The sequence below is a fragment of the Neovison vison genome, chromosome 4 (genome assembly GCF_020171115.1).
Source record: "Neovison vison isolate M4711 chromosome 4, ASM_NN_V1, whole genome shotgun sequence".
Taxonomy (NCBI): domain Eukaryota; kingdom Metazoa; phylum Chordata; class Mammalia; order Carnivora; family Mustelidae; genus Neogale; species Neogale vison.
The window spans coordinates 215,421,430-215,444,424 of NC_058094.1; the positions used below are offsets into that span (position 1 = coordinate 215,421,430).

The window sequence follows — 22,995 nt, forward strand, 5'->3', positions numbered from 1 at the left end:
ACAAGAAAATTCTTAGCAAAAAAGCAGAATAGAGGTATCTCTGCAGGAGAGGGAAGGGAATGGAAACAGAAAGGGAAACATGAAGCTTCTAGATGACTGCAAATGTTTTATTTCTTAGCCTGGGGGCTGGACAAGCCTTAGTTCCTTTTGGTTATCATTTAAATGGAGCTGGCAAATGTTTTGCACATTTTTATAAACATTGTATCAGTAAAACTGCATATATGTACATATATGTTTATATTGTAGAAAAAAAATCAATCTATGACTTTGAGGCAAGAGATAGTAATTGATATATGAAAGAGCTTTAGGCCACTGCACAACGTGTGGTTTTTGGGTTTTCTTTTGTTTTTGTTTTGCACAACCTACTGCAAAGGAAAATTGCATCCAAGTCCAATAGGAGACTCCTCTTTGGGTACTTACGCTAGTGATCGTGGTCATTAAAATTTTTTATTTCCCGATACCTGCTACTCCTACTCTTGTCCAGTGGGTTACTGTTGCAACAAAAAAGCTACCAGGTAATGTGAGAGCCATTACTGCCGACAGGTCTAGGAGGGAGGACAGGAAGGGGATGCTCGCTTTAGACCCCCAGGGGGAATCAAGATTGTTGGCACTTCCTTGCAAGAGAGTCAGGGACTGTCCTGTGTTTGGGAAGTGAGCAGACATTAGCTGAAGACAGTCTGCCCGTGCAGGACTCCAGGTAGCAGTGGCAGAGAGGCATTCACAGAGGGTTCCCAAAATAAGCAGCCTAAGATGACAGAACAGAATCTGAGAGCTCAGGCAAAGCAGCCTGGGCACAGGAAGGGCTCCTGGGGCAATTTAAATGATGAGGTGATAGGCAGTAAACTCCCAGGGCAGGGCAATCAATCACTGCCAGGCTTATCTTCTGACAAGGGCTAGGACTCCAGGTTGCAGCTGTAACATTAAAATGTAATGTTTCCACTGGGATTTGGTGTGGCAGGTTTCCCTGAAGCTTCGTTTCACTCAGTTAACTAATTATGAGAGAATGTGACATTGGTATTTACTTTTTCTACAGGGACAAATCATTCCCAGCAGGAGAGACGGGCTGTTATTTTTGTTCTGTTTTGTTTTGTCATTAAAAAGAGATTACTTACATGGTAGTAAATAAACCCTTGTTAGAGGAGTGGTTTTTTTTTTTTTTTCCCTCTCAATAATTCTATCAATTCACCTTAATGTGGACAATCATTTCTTTTGTTTTCCAGAGACAGGGTACATAAATGAGCAAGAGGTAGATGTTAGAACTCGGTTTGAAAATTAACTCTACCACTTACTAGCTGATCACTAGTGTGATCTTAAGCAAGTTATTTAAGTACCTTGAGCCTGTTTCCCCGACTAAAAAAATCAAGGATAATACATCTACTGTGTCTACTGCAGCCTTTATTCTTAATGACTCTGATACTATATTATACAACTAGAACATTTTACATTTCACTTATGCCTTATATGGCCAGTTTTCTATAGGACCCCAAGTCTAATTATGAATTGTATCTTTCCTTTGCCAATATAAGCTGCATTGTGTATTAACCATTTCACTCTTCCTCATCCAGATATGAGGTTTCCAATGAAAACACAATATTTAATGATAGCAGTTTTCTGCCCCTCCTCCACCCCCAGGACACTTTTTAACTTTTTCAAAGACAGAACGCAATGCTTAGCAAACATCACTAATAAACTCACATCTCATCTGTGCCTGGACAATAAGAGCGTTGTGTTTTGGGGTGCTTTTAGCCAACTGGAAAGTGATTTCATAGACGATCTCCCACTTAAACTCATAATTCCATGAGGTAGGCAGGGTAGATATGATAAGCTCCACCTTACAGGCAAGGAAGTGGAGGCTAAGAGAGGGTAAATGACGGAGCCATGATATTCAAGCCTATTTCCTATGAAAGGTAATCCACATTAAAATACAACTGAGAATGACAGGGATATTGGGCTATGGAAAATGAGATTTTCTCAGGAACAAATCTGTTTTGAAGGTAGCCAGAACAACTGTTATTAGGGAGAAAAGTAAGATCATTGGAAGTGAGCTAACAAAATAGAAAGTCAAGAGGCATGGGGCTTTATATCCCAATTTTATAATCCATTTGCCTCAATTTTTCTATCACTAAGTTTGAGAAAGCAAAAATGTTACTTCTTACCATTCTTTTTTAAAAAATTTTTTATTTTTTACTTCTTACCATTCTTAAAGGCATGCATATTATAATATCATTGTCATGTACAAATATATCATTCTATCACTTGATAGAATATTCAGGAGATTTAATGTGAATCACAGAAAACATGAACACTTAAAAATGTATAGGCACGAGAAGACATATTTTAAGTGCTAGGAGAAAACCTTGGTGATAAAAGATAAGGATAAGAATATTTTCCAAGGATACCTGGGCTAGAGGATGATGGAAAAGTAAAAAAAAAAAAGATTAGACAAATCAGCCTCAAAATTTCACATTACATCTTTGAGTAGTTTCTGAAAGTTGCAGAATCAAATTAAGAGGCACGGACATGTAATAAGTTTTGAAGCCATAAAAATATAAAAGCCCTCATATCTGGATGATGTTTCTTTAACTAATCACATATATAGTTCCTAAAATAATTAATTCTGATGGGTTATTCATACTGAGCAAGTCTTTCTGGTGGTAGACATTTTTCAAGGACTTCCAAGGATGCCACCACCTGCTCACCGAGAGCTCATAACCCCTTAACAATTACTAGCAAACCACAGAATGACAATTCACAAGTTTTCCCCACACCCCTTGTTTAGAAATAGGGGACAAGTTCTAACAGACTGGAAGGCCAAAGCAAACAAGTCATTTAGGGAAACCCTAGATCAAAATAAAAACAAAACACAAGGGGCGCCTGGGTGGCTCAGTGGTTTAAAGCCTCTGCCTTCCGCTCAGGTCATGATCCCAGGGTTCTGGGATCGAGCCCCGCATTGGGCTCTCTGCTCAGCAGGGAGCCACCCCATCTGCTTGTGATCTCTGTCAAGTAAATAAATAAAATCTTAAAAAAAAAAAAAAACAAAAAACAAAACACAAGTTTTGAATCAATGGAACTTAGAAGCCCAACGATCCCTCAATATGCAGTGAAAAACCTAGTCATACCCACACTGATGAGCAAAGTAGCACACTGTAATAGGTCATCATTAGGTGGTTCGTTACCTTATAGTGATTTAAGAGGTCTACACATGATTTGCCCTATGATCTTCAGAGAATGTGATACATCTTCATTTCAATATTGTGAGAGATCTTATGATATGGCAGAATATGCCCGCCTAAAACTCCCTCTCTTTGTCCTTAACTCATTCACATAATAAGCATTTATTGAATGTTTGCTATTTGTTGGGATTTATATCAAAGAACTCACAGCCTAGCAGGGAGACAGGTAAATCAGGCATCAAATTTATGTGTTAAATTCTAGAAGAAAAATATTTCATGTAAATGGTAAGTGTGTCAGAAAGCTTTCAGAGAGGATGAGATGATTAGCAAGGTCTCAAATGGTAAGTATAAACCGTGTATATTGCAACAAGGAGTAGCTTCCTGTCAGAAAGAACAGTATGGATAAAAACAGGAAATATGAACACATGGTGAGTTCCAGAAAACAGATGCAATACCACATGGCTAGAACATTCAGCATAGGTAGAAGAAAGGGGAAAAGATGGCAAAAGAAGCAAAAAGCCGTAGAAGGAAACAAAGGTTCCATCATTTAGGATTTTCATTCCACATTAAAATACAATAACAGAAAGCTGAATACAATGGTTGGTCTACTGATAAGATTTCAACCCAGAGGCAATGGGAGTAGATTTTTGCTAAAGAACAGTGTGGTGCTCTCCAAGGGTGAGTGAATTAGAGGATGGAAAACTAGGGAGGGGACATCAGTTTTAAGGCAATTTTAAAAGTCTAAGTAAGACATAGAGAGCCTCTAAGCTACAGCAGTGGGGATGGAAAAGAGAACAGCGATAAAAGAAATATAAAAACCAGAGTTAATAAAATTTAGTGACCGAACAGAATAAGGGAATGAAGAGGGAATCTGACAGAAGCTTTCCTGTGTTATACTTAGTTGGCTGAATACATAATGGTGCCCTTCACTACTTAGGGCTGGCATGAGGAGGAATGCCAGTACTACTCAGAGTCCTGGTGTATCTCCCCTTTGTAAGATTAATCACATTTTACTTTATATTGTGGGAGGTATGGGTCTTTCTACCACTCCCTTCACCACTAAACTCAAAGCTCTTTTAGGGGGAAAATTCTGTCACATATCCCATTGTCTCTGCAGATGGCCCCCAAAAGCATATTTGCATAACATGATTATATAGTATCATGGACTCACTATAGACACTCGGTGAATATTTTTGAATGACTGACTGAATAAATGAATTCCCAAAGGTAGATGTGACAAAACTATACATTTTATCCTTTGAATGAAATAATTGTGTCTTAAATGTGAATAACTCACCTCAGTGGGGTATCAATTCACACCACTACTGATTAGGTTCATTTCAGACTTCTACTACTTTTGGCAGATTCCAACATCCAATCTTGAAGGGACTTTTGGGAGTACCTACTACACACTCTCATTTTAAAGATGAAAATCTGTGATGCAGAGAAATTACATGGCTAACCCCAACTCAAAATGTATCCAGTGATGGGACAAAAATCAGGTAGATACAGTAAGCTTCATAATATTTGTCAACCAAAATTGTTATAATGGATTTAAAGATATTACAAGATATCACATTTAGCTAGGATACACTGAGTTTTAAAAGTGCATGACATTTCACATGGAAAAAAAAAACAAGGCCAATGTCTTAGAAACATTTCCTTGAATAATTCTTTCCTCTGACAGTGAAATGCATGGAATGGAACTCAACTTTTAATCTTGAATTAGTATAAGTAAGACAAATTCTTACCGTGATCTTCTGAAGAGACTGGTGACCTAAAACGAGATAATAAGCATGATAAATGTTTTGTAAATGATACTGATAATTATAAATGCAATAATGATCAAGAATAATCTCCTAGAAATATTATCCCCAAATTCAATTAAATAGAAAGTCAATATAGTAGGCAGTGTAATTAATTTGCTGGTTGCATGGTATTTTCTGATTGATCACTCCCAAAGCTTACCTGGACTGGTTGAGTGGTTGGGGTTAATAAAATTTCAGTCAACTGCACTATGTCACGGGACTGCAACAAACTTAGTTAAGTATGGATTTATGACATACAAACAGAAAAGTCATAGTAACGTGGTAATGGATGGAATCCTGTGATGTCACCAAAGGCCAGGCCTCCAGAGAATGTAAATAAGCACTAGATTGAGTGTAAGTAAAAAGAAATCTACTTGGACAGTAAAAAATGAGACAGAAGTAAAATAAATGGTATGTACCTTTATCATTGCTGTTTTTTGTTTCCACTCTGTGGAATTTAAGGTTTAAGTGAGCGTGACACAGACCGCCCTCTGTGTGCAGGCCTCAGAGCTCTAAGCCCGTAAGAACCAGGATGAGACAAGAGAGCAACCGCTGGGGTCCCACAGAACTTTTATAAATTGATGACTTTTACATACCATTTATGCAAAAGCTCCAGTTACATTAGGAAGACACCTATGAAGCATCATGTCAATGCTTCACAGTACAAACCTTTATTCCTTAGCTGACCACTAATTCAGCTACTCTGAACGATACAGACACAGTCTTGAGGATCAAGTCCCCTCAAGCTTGAATGATACAGTCTTGACTCTACCAGCTCATTCTTTCCTTGGGATGAAGTGAGATGTATAATTTTGTACTAACAGGTGATAAAAATTTGAAGGGAAAGGCAAGAAATCAGCCAGAAGGCATCCTCTGTTCTAAATGATCAACCTTCTGGGAGTCCACTACAGGAAGACGACCAAAGGGAAAAGCAAGCATTTAGGAATCTGCCCTTTAATATAACTAGTGTTGGGGCAAGAATCATTCTATGGATGCATAGTGGTTGAAGGAAGATTTTAGCTACGGTGGGATGCTTGAGAATGCTTTAATATTTTTACCCATTATGGGAGTGGTCAGTAAAGGACACAGCAGTCATGTGGGAAAGCCTGGAAGTTCCCTTAGTGGCAAAGTGTCAGATCATTTCAATCTTATCAGTCTCTTCAAGTGAACCTTTGCAGGTGAAAACAACAGAGGGTCCCCAGATTTGGTAGAGAGAAAACTGGTATCTGGGTTTTGGGCACAGGCAGCCCTGTAAGGGAACCTGCTCCAGCCTAAGCCATCCCTGCAGAGTTGGCTGCTTGAGAAATGCCACTTGGCCTCTCCGGGATTATTTGCGTTCTCCTAGGGATTTCTCTGTTTCATACGATCACAAACCCGTCATCCCCAATGGGCTGTGAGCAAACAGAAAACGAGGACCATTGCTTATGTAGTAACAGAATGGACCCCTGGTCAATATTTGTTGAATTGAATTAATGTCAGCACTACCACACAGGTGTTTAGACTCAAACACATTTTAGAGCACCTCAAAAAAATCATCATGTCACCTTCAAACCACCCGCAAGACTGGTTTGCCAAGCTCCAAGGCCAGCCCCGGGGAAGAAGGACCTAGGGACTGAGACAAGCTCCAGAAGAGAGAAAATGTGAGCACTCCCAGAGCCAGAAGACATCCAGTACACCTAGCAACAGGGACCTACAATCTGCCTTAGTGGTTAGGAAAAGAAAGAAGGAGAGAGTGCAGAATAGAGGTGAATGGGAATGAAAAGTGAGTCTAATGAGAAACACATATTTGAAATAAGATAATTTCTTAAGATGCTTGGGCATGAAAAGAAGTCAGCAACAAGGTAACATCGTTAGCCCTAGGGTTTTCTGGTGGGAATTAAGCAAAAACACATCCTGGATTGTTGGCCATTAATTTCTCATGGAGCTCTAGGAACAAAGAAAAACCCATGCCAACAGACGACTGAATGTCTCAGGTGGAAGGCTTGCGAAGCAAGGCTTTTGGTGCCTTTCTGTGAAAGCAAAGCACTAATATTAAATCTGAAAAATTCCAGATGGCTTGGTTAAAGTCCCCAGGGGATGCAGTGGTCCAGGCAGTGGGGAAGAACTATCCATTTCAGAGTGTTTGCTAAGGATTAGTCATGTTGAGTTTCTGTGCGGAATGTCTCCCACATGCCTGGATTTGTGGAATTTTAAGACATATGGAGTATTTCAGTCCTCACTCAGTATTTCACCTTTCACTCTAACGAGTCACTAAATTATACTACTGAGACATGCACACCATCCATTATTGCTGAAAATGGGCATAAAAAGTTTTACAGAACTTAGCTCAGGAGAGAAGAAAATTCATGAAATCAGCAAGAGAAGTAGTTATTTTTAAAAGAGAGAGGTTGAACCACAGGAACAGATAATCTTCCTCAACCTGACAACTGAGGAATGCAGAAGAGTTCACTGCTCATTCCTCCCACTGAACCTGCAAGACTTGTGGTTCTGTTCCTGTTTATTTCTCTTCCATGTACACTTTATCTCGGGGATAGCATCGCTCTCATAATGCAAACTAAGATCGGGATTCAAAGAACTCCAGGATTTTGAGTTCTCGCTACTTTCCTCAGTACTAGCCTTTTATGACAGTCTGGAGAATATTTACATTTGATTTTGCTTCATTTTGTTTTGTGGGTTTTTTTAGAAAAACACTTTTATTTACATCTCACTCAAATTCGGCCAATAACAAAAAAACCAAAAACTCAAGTCCTGGATTTTAAAATCTCTCTCCTATTTTAAATCTTTCTATTTATGTTGATTCAAACCTACATAATAATTATTGTTTGAGACCCCTATTGGGTACGAGGCCCTGTGCTTCATGATGGGGATACAAAAACAAACAAGCTACCAACTTCAAGGAATTCAATCAAAGGAGAAAAATAGGCAAACAAATGATTATAGTGAAAAAAGTGTAGTCATCAAAATATGTATGAACTAAAGAAGGAACATGAGAGAGAGAGACCCATTCTGTTCCGGAAGAGTGAAAGAAAACTTCAGAAAGCAAGAAGCATAGGAGCCGTGCTTAGAAGGATGAGCAGAAGCTTGTTAGGTAAGTAAGAAAGGAGAAGAATGTTAGGCAGAGGCACGAGGCATACGACAAGGAACATGGATAGGAAATTTCATAATACGTTATCAGTCAGACAAGGAACTAAGTGTGGCTAAAATATGAAGGAGTGATGAGTTAGGACTGGAAATAGAATAGACAGGGACCATTTCATACAGGGCCTGACAAGCCATTTTGACATGTTGATAATTTACCTTCTAAGCTAAATGAAGAAAGTTTCTGAAGCAGTGAAGTCATACATTCTCATTGGTGCTTCTGATCAGGCAGGCTGTGCAGAGTAGAATTTTTTTAAAAAAGCAAGAGTAAAGGCAGGAGACAAGTTAAAAACTATTACTGCAAAGCTTCTGCTTTTCTCTTTGAAATTCATGAAAAGTAACAGGGAGAATGAGAAACAGAAAAGGAAGCATCGTCTTTGACTAAGCTAAAAGATACCCATAAACCGAAATCATCTGTAAAGAAAAGCTACCAAGTACAAGAAAAATTGGGCCAAGTTTCAGGGAGACAGAGAAAGCATATTTTGATCTCAAAAGATATGAGCTACACGGTGCACCACAAAATTCAGCAGAAAGTGCTCTGCTCTGAGCCAGGTGCCCTTGCTAGTCAGAAGTAGAATCAAATCCCAGAGGATAGTGCTGTTAAAAAAAGAATTTGAAAAGAGACCCAAAGTCAAGCGTTCAGACAGACAAACCCACTATGCCTAATTATCTATCCCAAACTAATGGCTCTAAAAAGAACTCCTCTAAAACAAATATGAGTAATAAAAGTAAAAGAAAGCAGCAAGATAACCACACAAAAATATTCTAAGAAGAAAGCAGGATAAGGATCTGCTGACAAAACTTAAGATGGGAGTACACTAAAAAGGTAATGGCAGGGACAGGTGAACCCTATTGAGAGACCTGTCAATTTTCCATGAAATCTGGAAATGGAAAAAGGAAAGGAGGGAATGAAGGAAGGAGTAAAAGATGGAATAGGGCCTCTGTGACGAGAAGCATAAAGAAGAAATAACAATGATTATGAAATAGTCCCAATACAGCAGAAGAAAAGAGCAAACATTGGTCCAGAGTCTACAAATCAGTAAATTATAGACACGCCTTAAGGACTCTTTCCTTAAACCACTTTCCTTAACTACTCTTTCCTTAACCACTACACTGGAAAAAGAATATTGAGAGGAGGTAAAAGATCCATAATAACTAAAATTACATTAAGATATAAGCCATTCATTTATTCATCCATTCAAGTAACTGCTTTGTGGAAGTGTCTTCCTGTTTTACAGTTTGATTTACTTTTCTGTGATTTTATTTTTTTTGGCTTTTTAAACTCTTAATTCCAGTTAATTAACATACAGTGTTGTATTAGTCTCAGAAATACAGATATAGTGACTTAACAATTCCATACCTCACCCTGTGCTCATCACAAGTGCACTCACTGGTTCCCATCACCTATTTATCCCCTGCCTCCACCCAACACCCCTCTGGTAACCATCAGTTTGACTCTATAGTTAAGAGTTGGTTTCTTAATTTGTCTTTCTTTCTCTCCCTTTTATCTTTCCTTTCCTTATTTGCCTCATTTCTTAAATTCCACACAAATGAATTCCTATGGTATTTGTCTTTCTCTGACTGGCTTATTTCACTTAGCATAATACTCTCTAGCTCCATCCATGTTGTTGCAAATAGCAAAATTTCATTCTTTTTTATGGCTGAATAACAGTCCATTGTAGATATCTATCTATCTATCCATCTACCTACCTATCTGTACCACTTCTTCTTTATCCTTTCATCTATCAATTGACACTGGTTGCTTCCATAGTTTGGCTATTGTAAATAATGCTGCAATAAACATAGAGTGCATATATCCTTTTTAATCAGTATTTACTAGGGTGCAATTACTGAATCATATGGTAGTTCTATTTTTAACTTTTTGAAGAACTTCATACTGTTTTCCAGAACAGCTGCACCAGTTTCCATTCCCACCAACAGTGATGAGAGTTCCTTTTTCTCCACAACCTCTTGTTGTGAACACTTCTTGTTCTCTGTGTTTCTGATTTTAGCCATTCTGACAGATGTGAGATGAAATCTCATTGTGGTTTTGATTTGCATTTCCTGATGGTGAGTGACGTTGCCCATCTTTTCACGTATCTATTGGCCATTTAGAATGTCTTCATTGAAGAACTATATGCTGTTGTCTTCTGCCCATTTTTTAACTTATTTGTTTTCGATATTAAGTTGTATAAGTTCTTTATGTATTTTCCATCTGAAACCTTTATTGACTATGTCATTTGAAAATATCTTCCATTCCATAGTTTGCCTTTTAATTTCAGTGACTGTATCCTTTGTTGTGCAGAAGTTTTTTATTTTGGTGTAGTTCCAACAGTTTATTTTTGCTTTTGTTTCCTTTGCCATAGGAGAAATATCTAGAAAAATGTTGCTACAGTCAATGTCAGAGAAGTTACTGCCTGTGTTCTCCTCTGGGAGAACATGGCTTCAGGGTCTCACATGTAGGTCTTTAATCTATTTTGGATTGATTTTCGTATATAGTGTAAGAAAGTGGTTCAGTTTTCCCACCTGCATTTATTGAAGAGACTGTCTTTTTCCCACCAGATATTCTTTTCTGCCTTGTTCAAGGTTAATTAACCATATAGTTGTAGGCTTATTTCTGGGTTTTCTATTCTATTCTGGATATATGTGATTGTTTTTGTCAGTACCATACTGTTTTGATTACTACAGCTTTGTAAAATAACTTGAAGTTTGGAACTGTGGTGCTTTGAGCTTTGCTTTTCTTTGTCAAGATTGCTTTGGCTACTGGAGGTCTTTGTGGTACCATACAAATTTTAGAATTTTTTGTTCTAGTTCTGTGAAAAATGCTGTTGGTATTTTGATAGCGATTGCATTAAATCTGTAGATTGCTTTGGGTAGTATAGACATTTTAATAATACTTACTCTTCCAACCTATGAGCATGGAATGTCTTTTCATTTCTTTGTGTCTTCTTCAATTTCTTTCATCAGTGTCCTAGTTTTCAGAGTACAGGTCTTTCACCTCTTTGGTTAGGTTTATTCCTAGGTAACTTATTATTTTTGGTACAACTGTAAATGGAATTGTTTTCCTAATTTCTCTTTCTTCTGCTTCACTATTGGTGTATAGAAATGCAACAGATTTCTGTACTTTGATTTTGTATCCTGTGACTTTAATTTGTTCATCAGTTCTCGCAGGTTTGTTTGTTTTTTGGTGGAGTGTTTCAAGTTATCTATATAGTACTGTGTCAACTGCAACTAGTGAAAGTTTTCATTTTCCTTGCCAATTTGGATGTCTTCTATTTCTTTTTGTTGTCTTATTGCTGTGGCTAGGACTTTCAGTACTAAGGTGAATAAAAGTGGTAAAGTGAACAAATTTGCTTTATTCTTGACCTTAATGGAAAAGTTCTCCATTTTCCCCCACTAAGGATGATGTTAGCTGCAGATTTTTCATCTATGGACTTTATTACATTGAGATATGCTCCCTCTAAACCTACTCTGTTGAGGGCTTTTATCATGAATGGATGTTGTACTTTGTCAAATGTTGTTCTACATCTATTGAAATGATCAAATGGTTTTTATTCTTTTTCTTATCGATGTGATATATCATGTTGATTGATTTGTGACTGTCAAACCACTCTTGCAACCAAGAAATAGATCCTACTTGATCGTAGTGAATAATTGATTTTTAAAAATATACTGTTGATGGGTTTGCTAATATTTTGTTGAGGAGTGTTGCACCTATGTTCATCAGGGATGTTAGCCTATTGTTTTCTTTTATAGTGATTTCTTTATTTGGTTTTGGCATCAGGATAATGCTGGCCTTATGGAATGAATTTGGAAGTCTATTTTTTGGGAAAGTTTGAGAAGAATGGGTAATAACACTTCTTTAAATGTCTGGTAGAATTCACCTGTGAAGCCATCTGGTCTTGTTCTTTTGTTTTTTGGGAATTTTTTGATTACCAATTCAATTTCTTTGTTGGTGACAAGTCTGTTCAAATTTTCTATTTCTTCCTGTTTGAGTTTTTGTAGTTGATGTGTTTCTAGGAATTTATCCATTCCTTCTAGGTTGTCTAATATGTTGGCATATAGCTTTTGATAATATTCTTAAAATTGCTAGTATTTCTGTGGCATTCGTTATTTCTCCACTTGCATTTGTATTTATTTGAGTCCTTTATCTCCTTTTTCTTTATAAGTCTGGCTAGAGGTTTATCCATTTTATTGACGTTTTTCAAAGATCCAACTCCTGGGTTTTTTTGATCTGTACTATTACTTTTTTAGTTTCTATGTCATTTAATTCTGCTGTAATCTTTATTATTTACTTCCTCCTGATGTTTTAGGTTTTAGTCCCCTTCTTCTACCCCTTTTAGGTATAAGGTTAGGTTGTTTGAGATTTTTCTTGATTCTAGGCTTGTATTGGTATAAACTTCCCTCTTAGAACTGCTTCTGCTACATCCCCAAAGTTCTGGACACTTGTGGCTTCATTTTCATGTGTTTCCAAGTACTTGTTAATTTCTTCTTTTACTTCCTGGTTGACCAATTCATTGTTTAGTGGCATGTTATTTGACCTTCATGAATCCATATTTTTTTATTGTGGTTAACTTCTAGTTTCATAGCGTTGTGGTCAGAAAAGGTGCATGGTATGACTGATCTTCTTGAATTTGTTGAGTCTTATTTTGTGGGAGAAAATGTGATTTATTCTGAAGAATGACTCATGTGCACTTGAAAAGAATGTGCGTTCTGTTTTAGGATGGAATGTTCTGAGTACATCTGTTAAATCCATCTGGTCCAGTATGTCATTCAAAGCCATTGTTTACTTGTTTATTTTCTGCTTAGATGATCTGTATGTAAGTGGGGGTGTTTAAGTCTCCTACTATTATTTTATTATCAATAAGCTCCTTTGTGTTTGTATTAATGGTTTTATGTATTTAGATGCTCCTATATGGGGTGTATACATATTTACAATTGTTGTATCTTCTTGTTGGCTTGTCCCCTCTATTATTATATAGTGCCCTTCTTTGTTTTTTGTTATAGTCTTTGTTTTAAAGTCTCTTTTGTCCAATATAAGTACTGCTACTCCAGCTTTCTTTGACCTCCATTTGCATGATAGATGTGTCTCCATCCCCTCACTTTCAAACTGTAGGTATCTTTAGGTTTAAAATGAGTCTCTTCTAAGCAGCATATAGATGGGTGTTTTTTTTTTTTTTATCTTGTCATTCTGTATGTTTTGATTAGAGCATTTAGTTCATTTACATTCAAAGTAATTACTGATAGGTATGTATTTATTGTTATTTTATTATTTGTTTTGTGGTTGTTTCTGAAGATTTTCTCTGATCCTTTCTTGTCTTTCTTTCAAGTTTTGCTAATTTCATTTAGTGATATATATGGATTTCTTTGTCTTTATTCTTTGCATACTTATTAGTGGTTTTTAATATATGGTTACCATTATGTTTGTATATAAACATCTCTGCATACAGCAGCCTATATTACATTGGTGGTAGTTTAAGTCTGAACGCATTCTTTACTCTTCTCAACCCCATGTTTTAGGAATGTGTTGTTATATTTGACATCTTTTTATTTGGTGAGTTCCTAGACTGACTTTTTTTTTTAAAGAAACATCCATTTTTACTGCTTTTGTTTCCTACCTTTATAACTGTCACTTTTAGGCTCTCCTTTTCACTCAAAGAGTCCCCTTTAATGTTTCTTGTAGTACTGTTTCAGTGGTCATCAACCCTTTTAGTTTTTATCTGGGAAACTCTTTATCCCTCCTTCTCTTCTGAATGACAATTTTTCTGGATAGAGTATTCTTGGCTGCAGATTTTTCCCTCTTAGCACTTTGAATATATCATGTTCCTCTCTTTGGGCTTAGAAAGTTTCTTCTGAAAAATCTCCCAGTAGCCTTATAGGTTTTCCCTTGTAAGTTACTGTGTTCTTTTGTCTTGATGCTTTTACAACTTTTTCTTTGTCTCTGTATTTTGCCATACCAATTTGTCTTGATATGAATCTGCTTTTGTTGATTTTGATGCAAGATCTCTGTGCCTCCTGGATCTGGTTATCCATTTCCTACCCCAGATTAGCAAAATTCTTAGCTATTATTTCTTCAAATACATTTTCTGCCCTCTTTCTCTCTCATCTTCCTCTAGAACTCCTATAATATGAATGCTATTGCATTTTTGGGGAGTCACTGAATTCCCTAAGATTATCCTCATTTTGCATAATTATTTTTTCTCTCTTTTGTTCTGCTTGATGACTTAACATTACTTCAGCAGATTCCATGCTAAGCCTGACACGGGGCTCCATCCCACAACCCTGAATCATGACCTGAGCCAAAACCAAGAGTCAAACATCTAAAGGACTGAGCTGCCCAGGCGCACCTACATCTGTTCTTGAAGAGGAGGTCCTGCAGTGCCTTTTGAAGAAGAGGTCCTGTAGTGCCCTACCATGTAGTGTCCCTTCTTCTCTAGGGCCTGGCACTTCCAGGAGTGTGCTGCATGTGATCTTCTGTTTTGTCCTGGTCACTTATGCTTCAGGCCAGTTGTCTGCAGAGGCTCTCTTTGCCTGTTGCGAGCACTGTTTTGTCCCTGGCCTGAATGAGGAGTATTTTAACTAGGTGTGCTCTAGTGTGTTTATGAAATGATACCTGTCACCACTACCACTAGAACTGAGGCTCTGCAAAAGCCCCTATTGCGAGATGTGGGATGAGTAGGGTTTTAGGCTGGTCCTCTGGGGGCAGGGAGGACCCCTGTGCTGAGACTGAGGAAAGTGTGACTGGAAGATGAAGTTCCACCAAAGGTCAGGGTTTGATGTAGTCAAGTTAGGTAGCGAGTGCTGGCCCTGCACTTATGCTGAGGGGCAGGGGAGGGAATCAGCACTAGTCACTTTGTTCCCAGAGGGGTCTCTCTTCAAAGACTGACCCTCTGGAACATGCTCCAAGATGAATGAATAACCTTCTCACTGTGTATCCTAAGTGCTCTTCAGATTGCTGTTCCATGCTCTATGTCTACAGGCTGTTTGCTCTGCCTTTTCTCCAAGAGCAGTACAGTGTCCTCCAGGCTTTATCCCAGCCAACTTGCTAACCTTTAAAACTTCAGGATTTAAGCCCTGCTGGTTGCAAGAACTCACAAAATTTGGCTCTTCTCGCTTACCAAACCAAATGCAATGGGAATTCATTCTCCCCATGCACTCCTTGTTAGTTTGTTTCTCATCCTTCTCCACCACTGTGGCTCCCTCCTTTCCATAAGAGCTATGTCTTTATCTCCTAAACTGTGTTTCCACACTTCTTACCTTCTTTAATGTGGCCTCTTCTCTTCCTTTAATTGTGGGGTTTATTCTGCCATTCTTCAGGTCAACTTCTGGGGCATTTAGGATGATTGGTAATTATCTAGTTGTATTCACGGGACAAGGGAAGTCTAGGGTCCCCCTCCTCCACCTCATCTTCCTGGAATTACATCTACTTTTACATAAATTTTGATCTGAATATTTGCTGGTGAAAGTCCTCTTGCCAATATTAACCATGTTAAGCAGAATATTCATACTGTTCTCTCCTTTTAAATGAAGGTAACCTTTCTCAAACTAGGATATACACAAGAATTTGAAAATAAGGGAAGTCCCCGGGAAAAAAAAAACACGCTGCTTTTGGATGGTGGATTATGTAATTTAACTAGTCAAAACTAAGATATTATTTTTTAATTGAAAGCAGCATAGACATATTATGGGACCCAAACCAAAAGTCACTTGATTTCATAAAATCAAACAACAAACTTAAAAAAAAAAAAAATCTGTGTTTGAGGCAGTTAGCCTCAGGCTATGTCTCTAAGACCTCAATGGGGGTGAATTTGTTCTCCTTCAGAATAGGAGTGTTTCCAAGAGAAAAGTCTGAAAACATGAAAATATACAGGGCTATAACATTTTGGAATAAATTGTTTTTTCAGATTAATGTATGGACACATTAAGAATCTGAAAGAATGAGACATCAGGCCCACATTGGACTAGCTGCTACTATACTGAACAAACAGCACAGCTTATAGAACCTATTGCCAGTCACTAAGACACAAGGAATTGCTAAGAAAATCAAAGACAGTTATTTAGGTTGCATTCCATCAGCAAGTTTCCCTTCAAGGCCTCTAATCTTTCAAGTAGATCTATTACAAGGCTTAAAGACATTGGAAAATATGCCCAGTTTTCAACCCACAAAATTACACATATCATCCAAAGAGCCAAAGAATGATATATTTATGAAGACAAAGTCTTTAAGAAATTTCACTTCTTGTGATGCCTTGTTGTTTTAATCAATAAATCTAGAGCTGAGATGATGAGCCTGATGACTACTTCAGCCTGTAGGATATGGTATGATTCTTTGCAATACATTTTTTTTTTAAGTTTTTTTTTTAAAGATTTTTTTTAATGTATTTATTTGACAGAGAGAAATCACAAGTAGATGGACAGGCAGGCAGAGAGAGAGAGAGAGGGAAGCAGGCTCCCTGCTGAGCAGAGAGCCCGATGCGGGACTCGATCCCAGGACCCTGAGACCATGACCTGAGCCGAAGGCAGCGGCTCAACCCACTGAGCCACCCAGGCGCCCCTGCAATACATTTTAAATGAATGCTTTTTCTTGGCAACCTCCATGAAATGCTCTAAACCTATAAGCTCATTCTAATACAAGATCTTTTTATTTGAATAATACTGTCTTGACTCTATTTTTTTAAAGCCCCCTTACAATATTTTGCTTTTATTTTCATTTTGTGGCTCAAATCAATAGCATCCCTGGCTTTCCTACTTGGCCCATCCCCAGAATGTCTGTATCATTTCCTTCCTAGGAGGTAGGTAGAAGATCCAGAGACTGTCCAGTTTGGATGAAATCTTTCTTAAAGAAAGACTGGATGAATACTGGGGACCCATCTACTTTTTGGAGAGAATCATTCACAAATAAATGTCATTTTCCCTTCCCAGTGTCCCCATCCCATACACTCTCTACTCAGCATTTCTAAACCATCACCTGATAGAGAGTGGGCCAAGGGATGGAGTTACCATATAGTGATGAACTTGGAATAAACATACAGAATGGGTATAAGAACCAAGTCTGAATAGACACAGAGGCAGAGATCCATGCTCTGAAAATACTCAGTAAGAGAATATTTCTCTAACTGGGGATGGGGGAAGGAAGCTCTGACATATTCACACCAACTCACAGGCCTGGCCAGAAGAGCCAGGGCCCCTCTATTTACTGGTTACTAACATGGAATTATAATAAAAAGCAAACGAGGAACGGTATAGTGAGCTAGGTGCTCCACTACCCCACAGTCTACTCGGCACTCTACACATAAAGAAACCATTTCTTGGCTGTGAAGTCCTCATGGGGCATTCCAGTGCCCCCACACTGAAAGCAGCTCTATGAGTATTTTGTCAATGTTCCTTTTTCTGTTTGCCTTCCCTCTTTACCCTCCAACTTTAGGGATGAGGACCACAGCAAGAATATCACTTTCAATAAGCAAAGGTGACCATCCATCCTATACAGAAAGAGGAAGAGAAAATCGAAGTTTCTGGTTTCTAGCTATTTATATCAATTCTGAATGTTCTTCCCCCTCTCTTTCATCATTCTCCTTTCACTTCTCTTTCCTGCTGCTTATCACAGCCTTCTCTGGGCTTATCTTACCCACTTTCTTCACACTTTGGTAGAACCCAATCTCTCCGTAAAATAGCTTCCCATCATGTGCTAATTAATATGCTTGTTCCAACTGAAGAACACTAGGAACACTCAGGTGTGGGCCAAGGTCCCAGGGTTGGATGCTATTCCCTGCCTGGACCATTATTGCTATTTGTCTGTTAAACTCCTGAGAAGTAGCCCAAATGGAAGCTCATATCCCAGCTGGACATCCCTTCCAGACACATTTCAAGCATCCATACCACTGCTACAGAAACACCAGTTTTTTTTTCCCACTTTGTTTTACCTTGAAGTAATGATGCTACACAAATTCAATTTATTTCCTGAAAGCGTTGATAGACAAAGAATTTTTATTTAAGTAAGTCAAGGGATGACTTAACATGATTTGAAAGCACAGCTGTCGATGATCATTTATGGCAGTAGCTTTTCTCCACTGAGATTCCCTCAAGGACGTGCATTGCCTGGAGGACTGTTACATCTAGCCCATGACATCGTATTGAGAGCTTGAGGGAGAAACAGTGAGGTCACAGATCTAGGTGACAACTTCATGACCATTAAATCTTCATACCAAGGAATCCCTAGCCAGGTAAAACAGAACCAGAAATCCCTCAGCCCTGAGAATCTCCCTCAACCAAACAATTCTCTCTTTGTTTGCTTTTCCTCCCTCTAATTATGAATATTGCTTTTAAGACAATGAACAAAGCACATACAGTAAAAGAGCTAAGGAGATGGGAGCCAGAGAGATGAAAGTTAGAGCAACCATACAAAGTGGCATTGAGATGAGAGAGACAAACACATTCTCTATTCAAGTGGTCACAAACCCATTCAGGGAATGCCAAATAGCCTCAAAGGTAACATTCACCACAAATGGGGGGGAGTGGCGGGTTGCGCTGGGGAAAGAGCAAAATCAAAGGAAGGAGGGCGAGATGGGTATTTGTGTGGAGGTAAGGAAATGAGATCCAGAATTTAAATAATAAAGGCCGTTTGCTAATTTCTCCATTTGATGTAAATTTCCTCTAATTCCCTTCTGGCTCCTAATTTCCTATTCTTTGTGAGTCTCCTACCCAAATATATACTGATGATCCCCATATGAGCTGTACTTGAAATCTCTTTTTTACCCTTTTTCTATAAGTTCCTGTATTTAGTTGGCATTTTAAAAAGTACCACTGTTTTATCACTGGCCTGTAACAATCCGGTTTTTCCTCTCCATCTTAGGCCATCAGTTTGCTGGGGAGGAAGCCCCTGGCCCTTTGAGCTCGAAATTGTACTGCCACCTAATGTTCATGCCTGAGAACTGCAACAAAATGAAGGGAAACGCATTTTGAAATCTGAGGGGAAAGATACAAACCAGCAAAAGTGAGCAGCAGACACAGGGAAGAAACAGATCAAGAGAGTGTGTTGAAGAGACCAACACTGACCAAGTTCAACACATTCCTGGGAAATATTTTAGCATTTTTGAAGACGTGAAAATAATTGTGCATTAGACACAGAGCAGCCAGGCAAGTACAAAAGATGTGATACTTCACACTGGAAATCAGTTTTTGCAATATAGTTGCCTGCTTAATTTAAAACAGGTGGGGGTGAGTAAAGGAATAGGAAAGGCATGTTAGGGGCCGTTGGGTGGCTCAGTGGGTTAGGCCTCTGCCTTTGGCTCAGGTCATGGTCTCAGGGTCCTGGGATCAAGGCCCACATCAGGGTCTCTGCTCGGCAGGGAGCCTGCTTCCCCCTTTCTCTCTGCTTGCCTCTCTGCCTACTTGTGATCTCTTTCTGTCAAATAAATAAATGAAATCTTTAAAAAAAAGAAAGAAAAGGCACGTTATTCTGAAATCTAACCAAAGGAGATAGACCTGCAGAAACAACGGGGAGGATCAGTAGGAAAAACCTGTTAGCAAAAGCCTGGTTAGCTAACCCTGGTTCCGGCTTAGTGACTCAGTGAATCCTGGCCAACTGCTCCTGTTGAGGGACAATGGACCTGAAGTTCTGTGAATGTGGACTTTTTTTTTTTTTTTAAGATTTTATTTATTTATTTGACAGAGATCACAAGTAGGCAGGCAGTCAGAGAGAGAGGAAGGGAAGCAGGCTCCCTGCTGAGCAGAGAGCCTGATGTGGGACTCGATCCCAGGTCCCTGAGAACATGACCTGAGCCGAAGGCAGCAGCTTAACCCACTGAGCCACCCAGGCGCCCCTGTGGACTTTTTTTTTTAAGTGTACATTAAAATGAAGCTCTGGGATCTGAAGGCAAATCATTTAGTGTTAACACAAGACACTTCTATGAAGGGCTATCTCACATAGAACAATATTCAGGATAAGCAGTATCTGCCTTGTGGGGCCACAGTGACTGGGCAAAGGCTTACTCACAACTAACTTTTATTTTTATTAAATAAGGACTTCTGAATCCAGCTTTACAAAATGGAAGGAAAAAAAGAGGTGGGCTTGGAAGATGCTTTGGCGCTTCTCCTTAAGATAACTGATGTATTCTGGAAGTTTTCCTATTAACAACTCCCACCTCACCTACTTCTCAGAAAAGGGAATCCAAGTTCAAGACAGTGGCATGGGAAACAGAATCTGAAAGCTGTCTGTCTCCTTCCCACGCTTCTGTGTCCGAGGACAGGACAATTTCTAAGTCATATATTACAAACAACCCAAAATAGTAAAGGAACTCTATGAGAAAATGAAAAAGGAATACAAATACATCACTGCAATATTGAGAATAGGAAGTGAAAGTGGGCTCCACAGACTCTATCTTTGAGAATAATTAATTCCATGTGTGAATATCAAGTAGGGCTATAAACTTAATTCCACTTCAGGAGTTGTCAGAGATACAGGACTTACAACATTTTATCCCACTTTTAAGGAGACTCTAAGGGGTTTATGGAGTGAGACTAACATCAAAGAGAGAACAGGAGAAACTATAAAGCAATGTTGTTGATGTTCTTATACTTGGTGTACTTCCCTGTACTGGGAAGAAGCAGAACAACTGGGATGAGGAGGGGAAGGGCTGGGTTAGGCCTGCCCCACTCTCCCAGGCCTCTTGCCCTGCGTTGCCTGATTGCTCCGCCCCTCTCTGTGGGGGGAAGGAGGAGGGCAAGAGGTACCAAGCTGATTCCTCAGGGACTTTCAGAGGAATGAGAGAGGATGAGGGTAGCCAGAGGACAGGACAGAGGACTGACAAGCATCAACATTTCATATTACGGGTAGGTGCACCAGAATCATATTCTGGAAAAACTACAGCCTCTTCTCTCTACTCTGATAGTTAAAATTAGAAAAACAAACATTTAGGGGTTGAGTCGGTTAAGCATCTGACTTCTTGATTTTAGCTCAGGTCTTGATCTCAGGGTCGTGAGATGGAGCGCTGAGTGGAGACTCTGTGCTCGGTTCAGAGTCTGCTTGAAATTCTCTCTCTCTCTCTGCCCTTCCCCCAGTCACACACAGGGGCACACTCTAAAATAAATACATTAATTGAAAAAATAATGTTTTGGGTCTTTTTGTTTATTTGTTTGTTTATGTGTTTTTTTTTTGTGTGTGTGTGTTTGTTTGTTTTAAAGGTTGGAACCCATTCAAGATGCCCTAAATCCCTCCTCTACCAAACTTATGCGATTTCAAAGTCAAGCCCTTAGAGAATATCCAGGGACTTGTTCAGAAAGGAGAGGACCAACTGTGCAAGAATGGACCATGTAGTGAGCCAGCCATGAGCACACAGCTACTCCCAGGGGACACAAGACAGAGGAGTAAGAGGAGATGCCCACTTGCACCCAGGTCTCTATCTCTGGCACAGCCCCAAAGCAAAGAAAAATTCCCATTCCTCTATTGGCTTAAAAATACCTGCTCTCCCTTCAGAGCACAGAGGGAGACAGAGTTATCTTCCTAATTTAAGAATGGCATCTAAAGGGGCACCTGGGTGGCTCAGTGGGTTAAGCCTCTGCCTTCGGCTCAGGTCATGATCTCAGGATTCTGGGATCGAGCCTTGCATCGGGCTCTCTGCTCAGCGGGGAACCTGCTTCCTCCTCTCTCTCTGCCTGCCTCTCTGCCTACTTGTGATCTCTATCTGTCAAATAAATAAATAAAATCTTAAAAAAAAAAAAAGAATGGCGTCTAAGTCAGTCTCTTCAATAAATGGTACTGGGTAAACTGGACAGCTATATGTAGAAGAATGAAACTCGACGATTCTCTTACACCATACACAAAGATAAACTCGAAATGGATAAAAGACCTCAATGTGAGAAAGGAATCCATCAGAATCATAGAGGAGAACATAGGCAGTAACCTCTTCGTATCAGCCACAGCAACTTCTTTCAAGATATGTCTCCAAAGGCAAAGGAAACAAAAGTAAAAATGAACTTTTGGGACTTCATCAAGATCAAAAGCTTCTGCACAGCAAAGGACACAGTCAACAAAACAAAGAGGCAACCCACGGAATGGGAGAAGATATTTGCAAATGACAGTACAGACAAAAGGTTGATATCCAGGATCTACAAAGAACTTCTCAAACTCAAAACACACACAAAACAGATAATCCTGTCAAAATGTGGGCAGAAGACATGAACAGACACTTCTCCAATGAAGACATACAAATGGCTATCAGACACATGAAAATATGTTCATCATCACTAGCCATCAGGGAGATTCAAATTAAAACCACATTGAGATACCACCTTACACCAGTTAGAATGGCCAAAATTAGCAAGACAGGAAACAACGTGTGTTGGAGAGGATGTGAAGAAAGGGGAACTCTTTTATACTGTTGGTGGGAATGCAAGTTGGTGCAGCCAATTTGGAAAACAGTGTGGAGATTCCTTAAGAAATTAAAAATAGAGCTTCTCTATGACCCTGCAATTGCACTACTGAGTATTTATCCCAAAGATACAGATATAGTGAAAAGAAGGGCCATCTGTACCCCAATGTTCATAGCAGCAATGGCCAAGGTCACCAAACTTTGGAAAGAACCAAGATGCCCTTCAACGGACAAATGGATAAGGAAGATGTGGTCCATATATACTATGGAGTATTATGCCTCCATCAGAAAGGACGAATACCCAACTTTTGTATCAACATGGACGGGACTGGAAGAGATTATGCTGAATGAAATAAGTCAAGCAGAGAGAGTCAATTATCATATGGTTTCACTTATTTGTGGAGCATAAGAAATAACACGGAGAACACGGAATAAGTGGAGAGGAGAAGGGAGTTGAGGGAAATTGGAGGGGGAGATGAACCATGAGAGACTATGGACTCTGATAAACAA

At 39.0% G+C, this 22,995-nt stretch overlaps 1 protein-coding gene across 6 annotated transcripts in view; it reads right to left on the reverse strand.

Annotated features, from left to right (window-relative positions):
• DGKI (diacylglycerol kinase iota) overlaps positions 1 to 22,995 on the reverse strand; it is a 438,228-nt gene that overhangs the window by 42,601 nt on the left and 372,632 nt on the right. For all 6 annotated transcript variants that reach the window (XM_044246656.1, XM_044246655.1, XM_044246660.1 and 3 more), the window contains one exon: positions 4,925 to 4,950. In XM_044246656.1, coding sequence (XP_044102591.1) covers positions 4,925 to 4,950 — 26 coding nt within the window. The remainder of the gene's footprint in view (positions 1 to 4,924; positions 4,951 to 22,995) is intronic.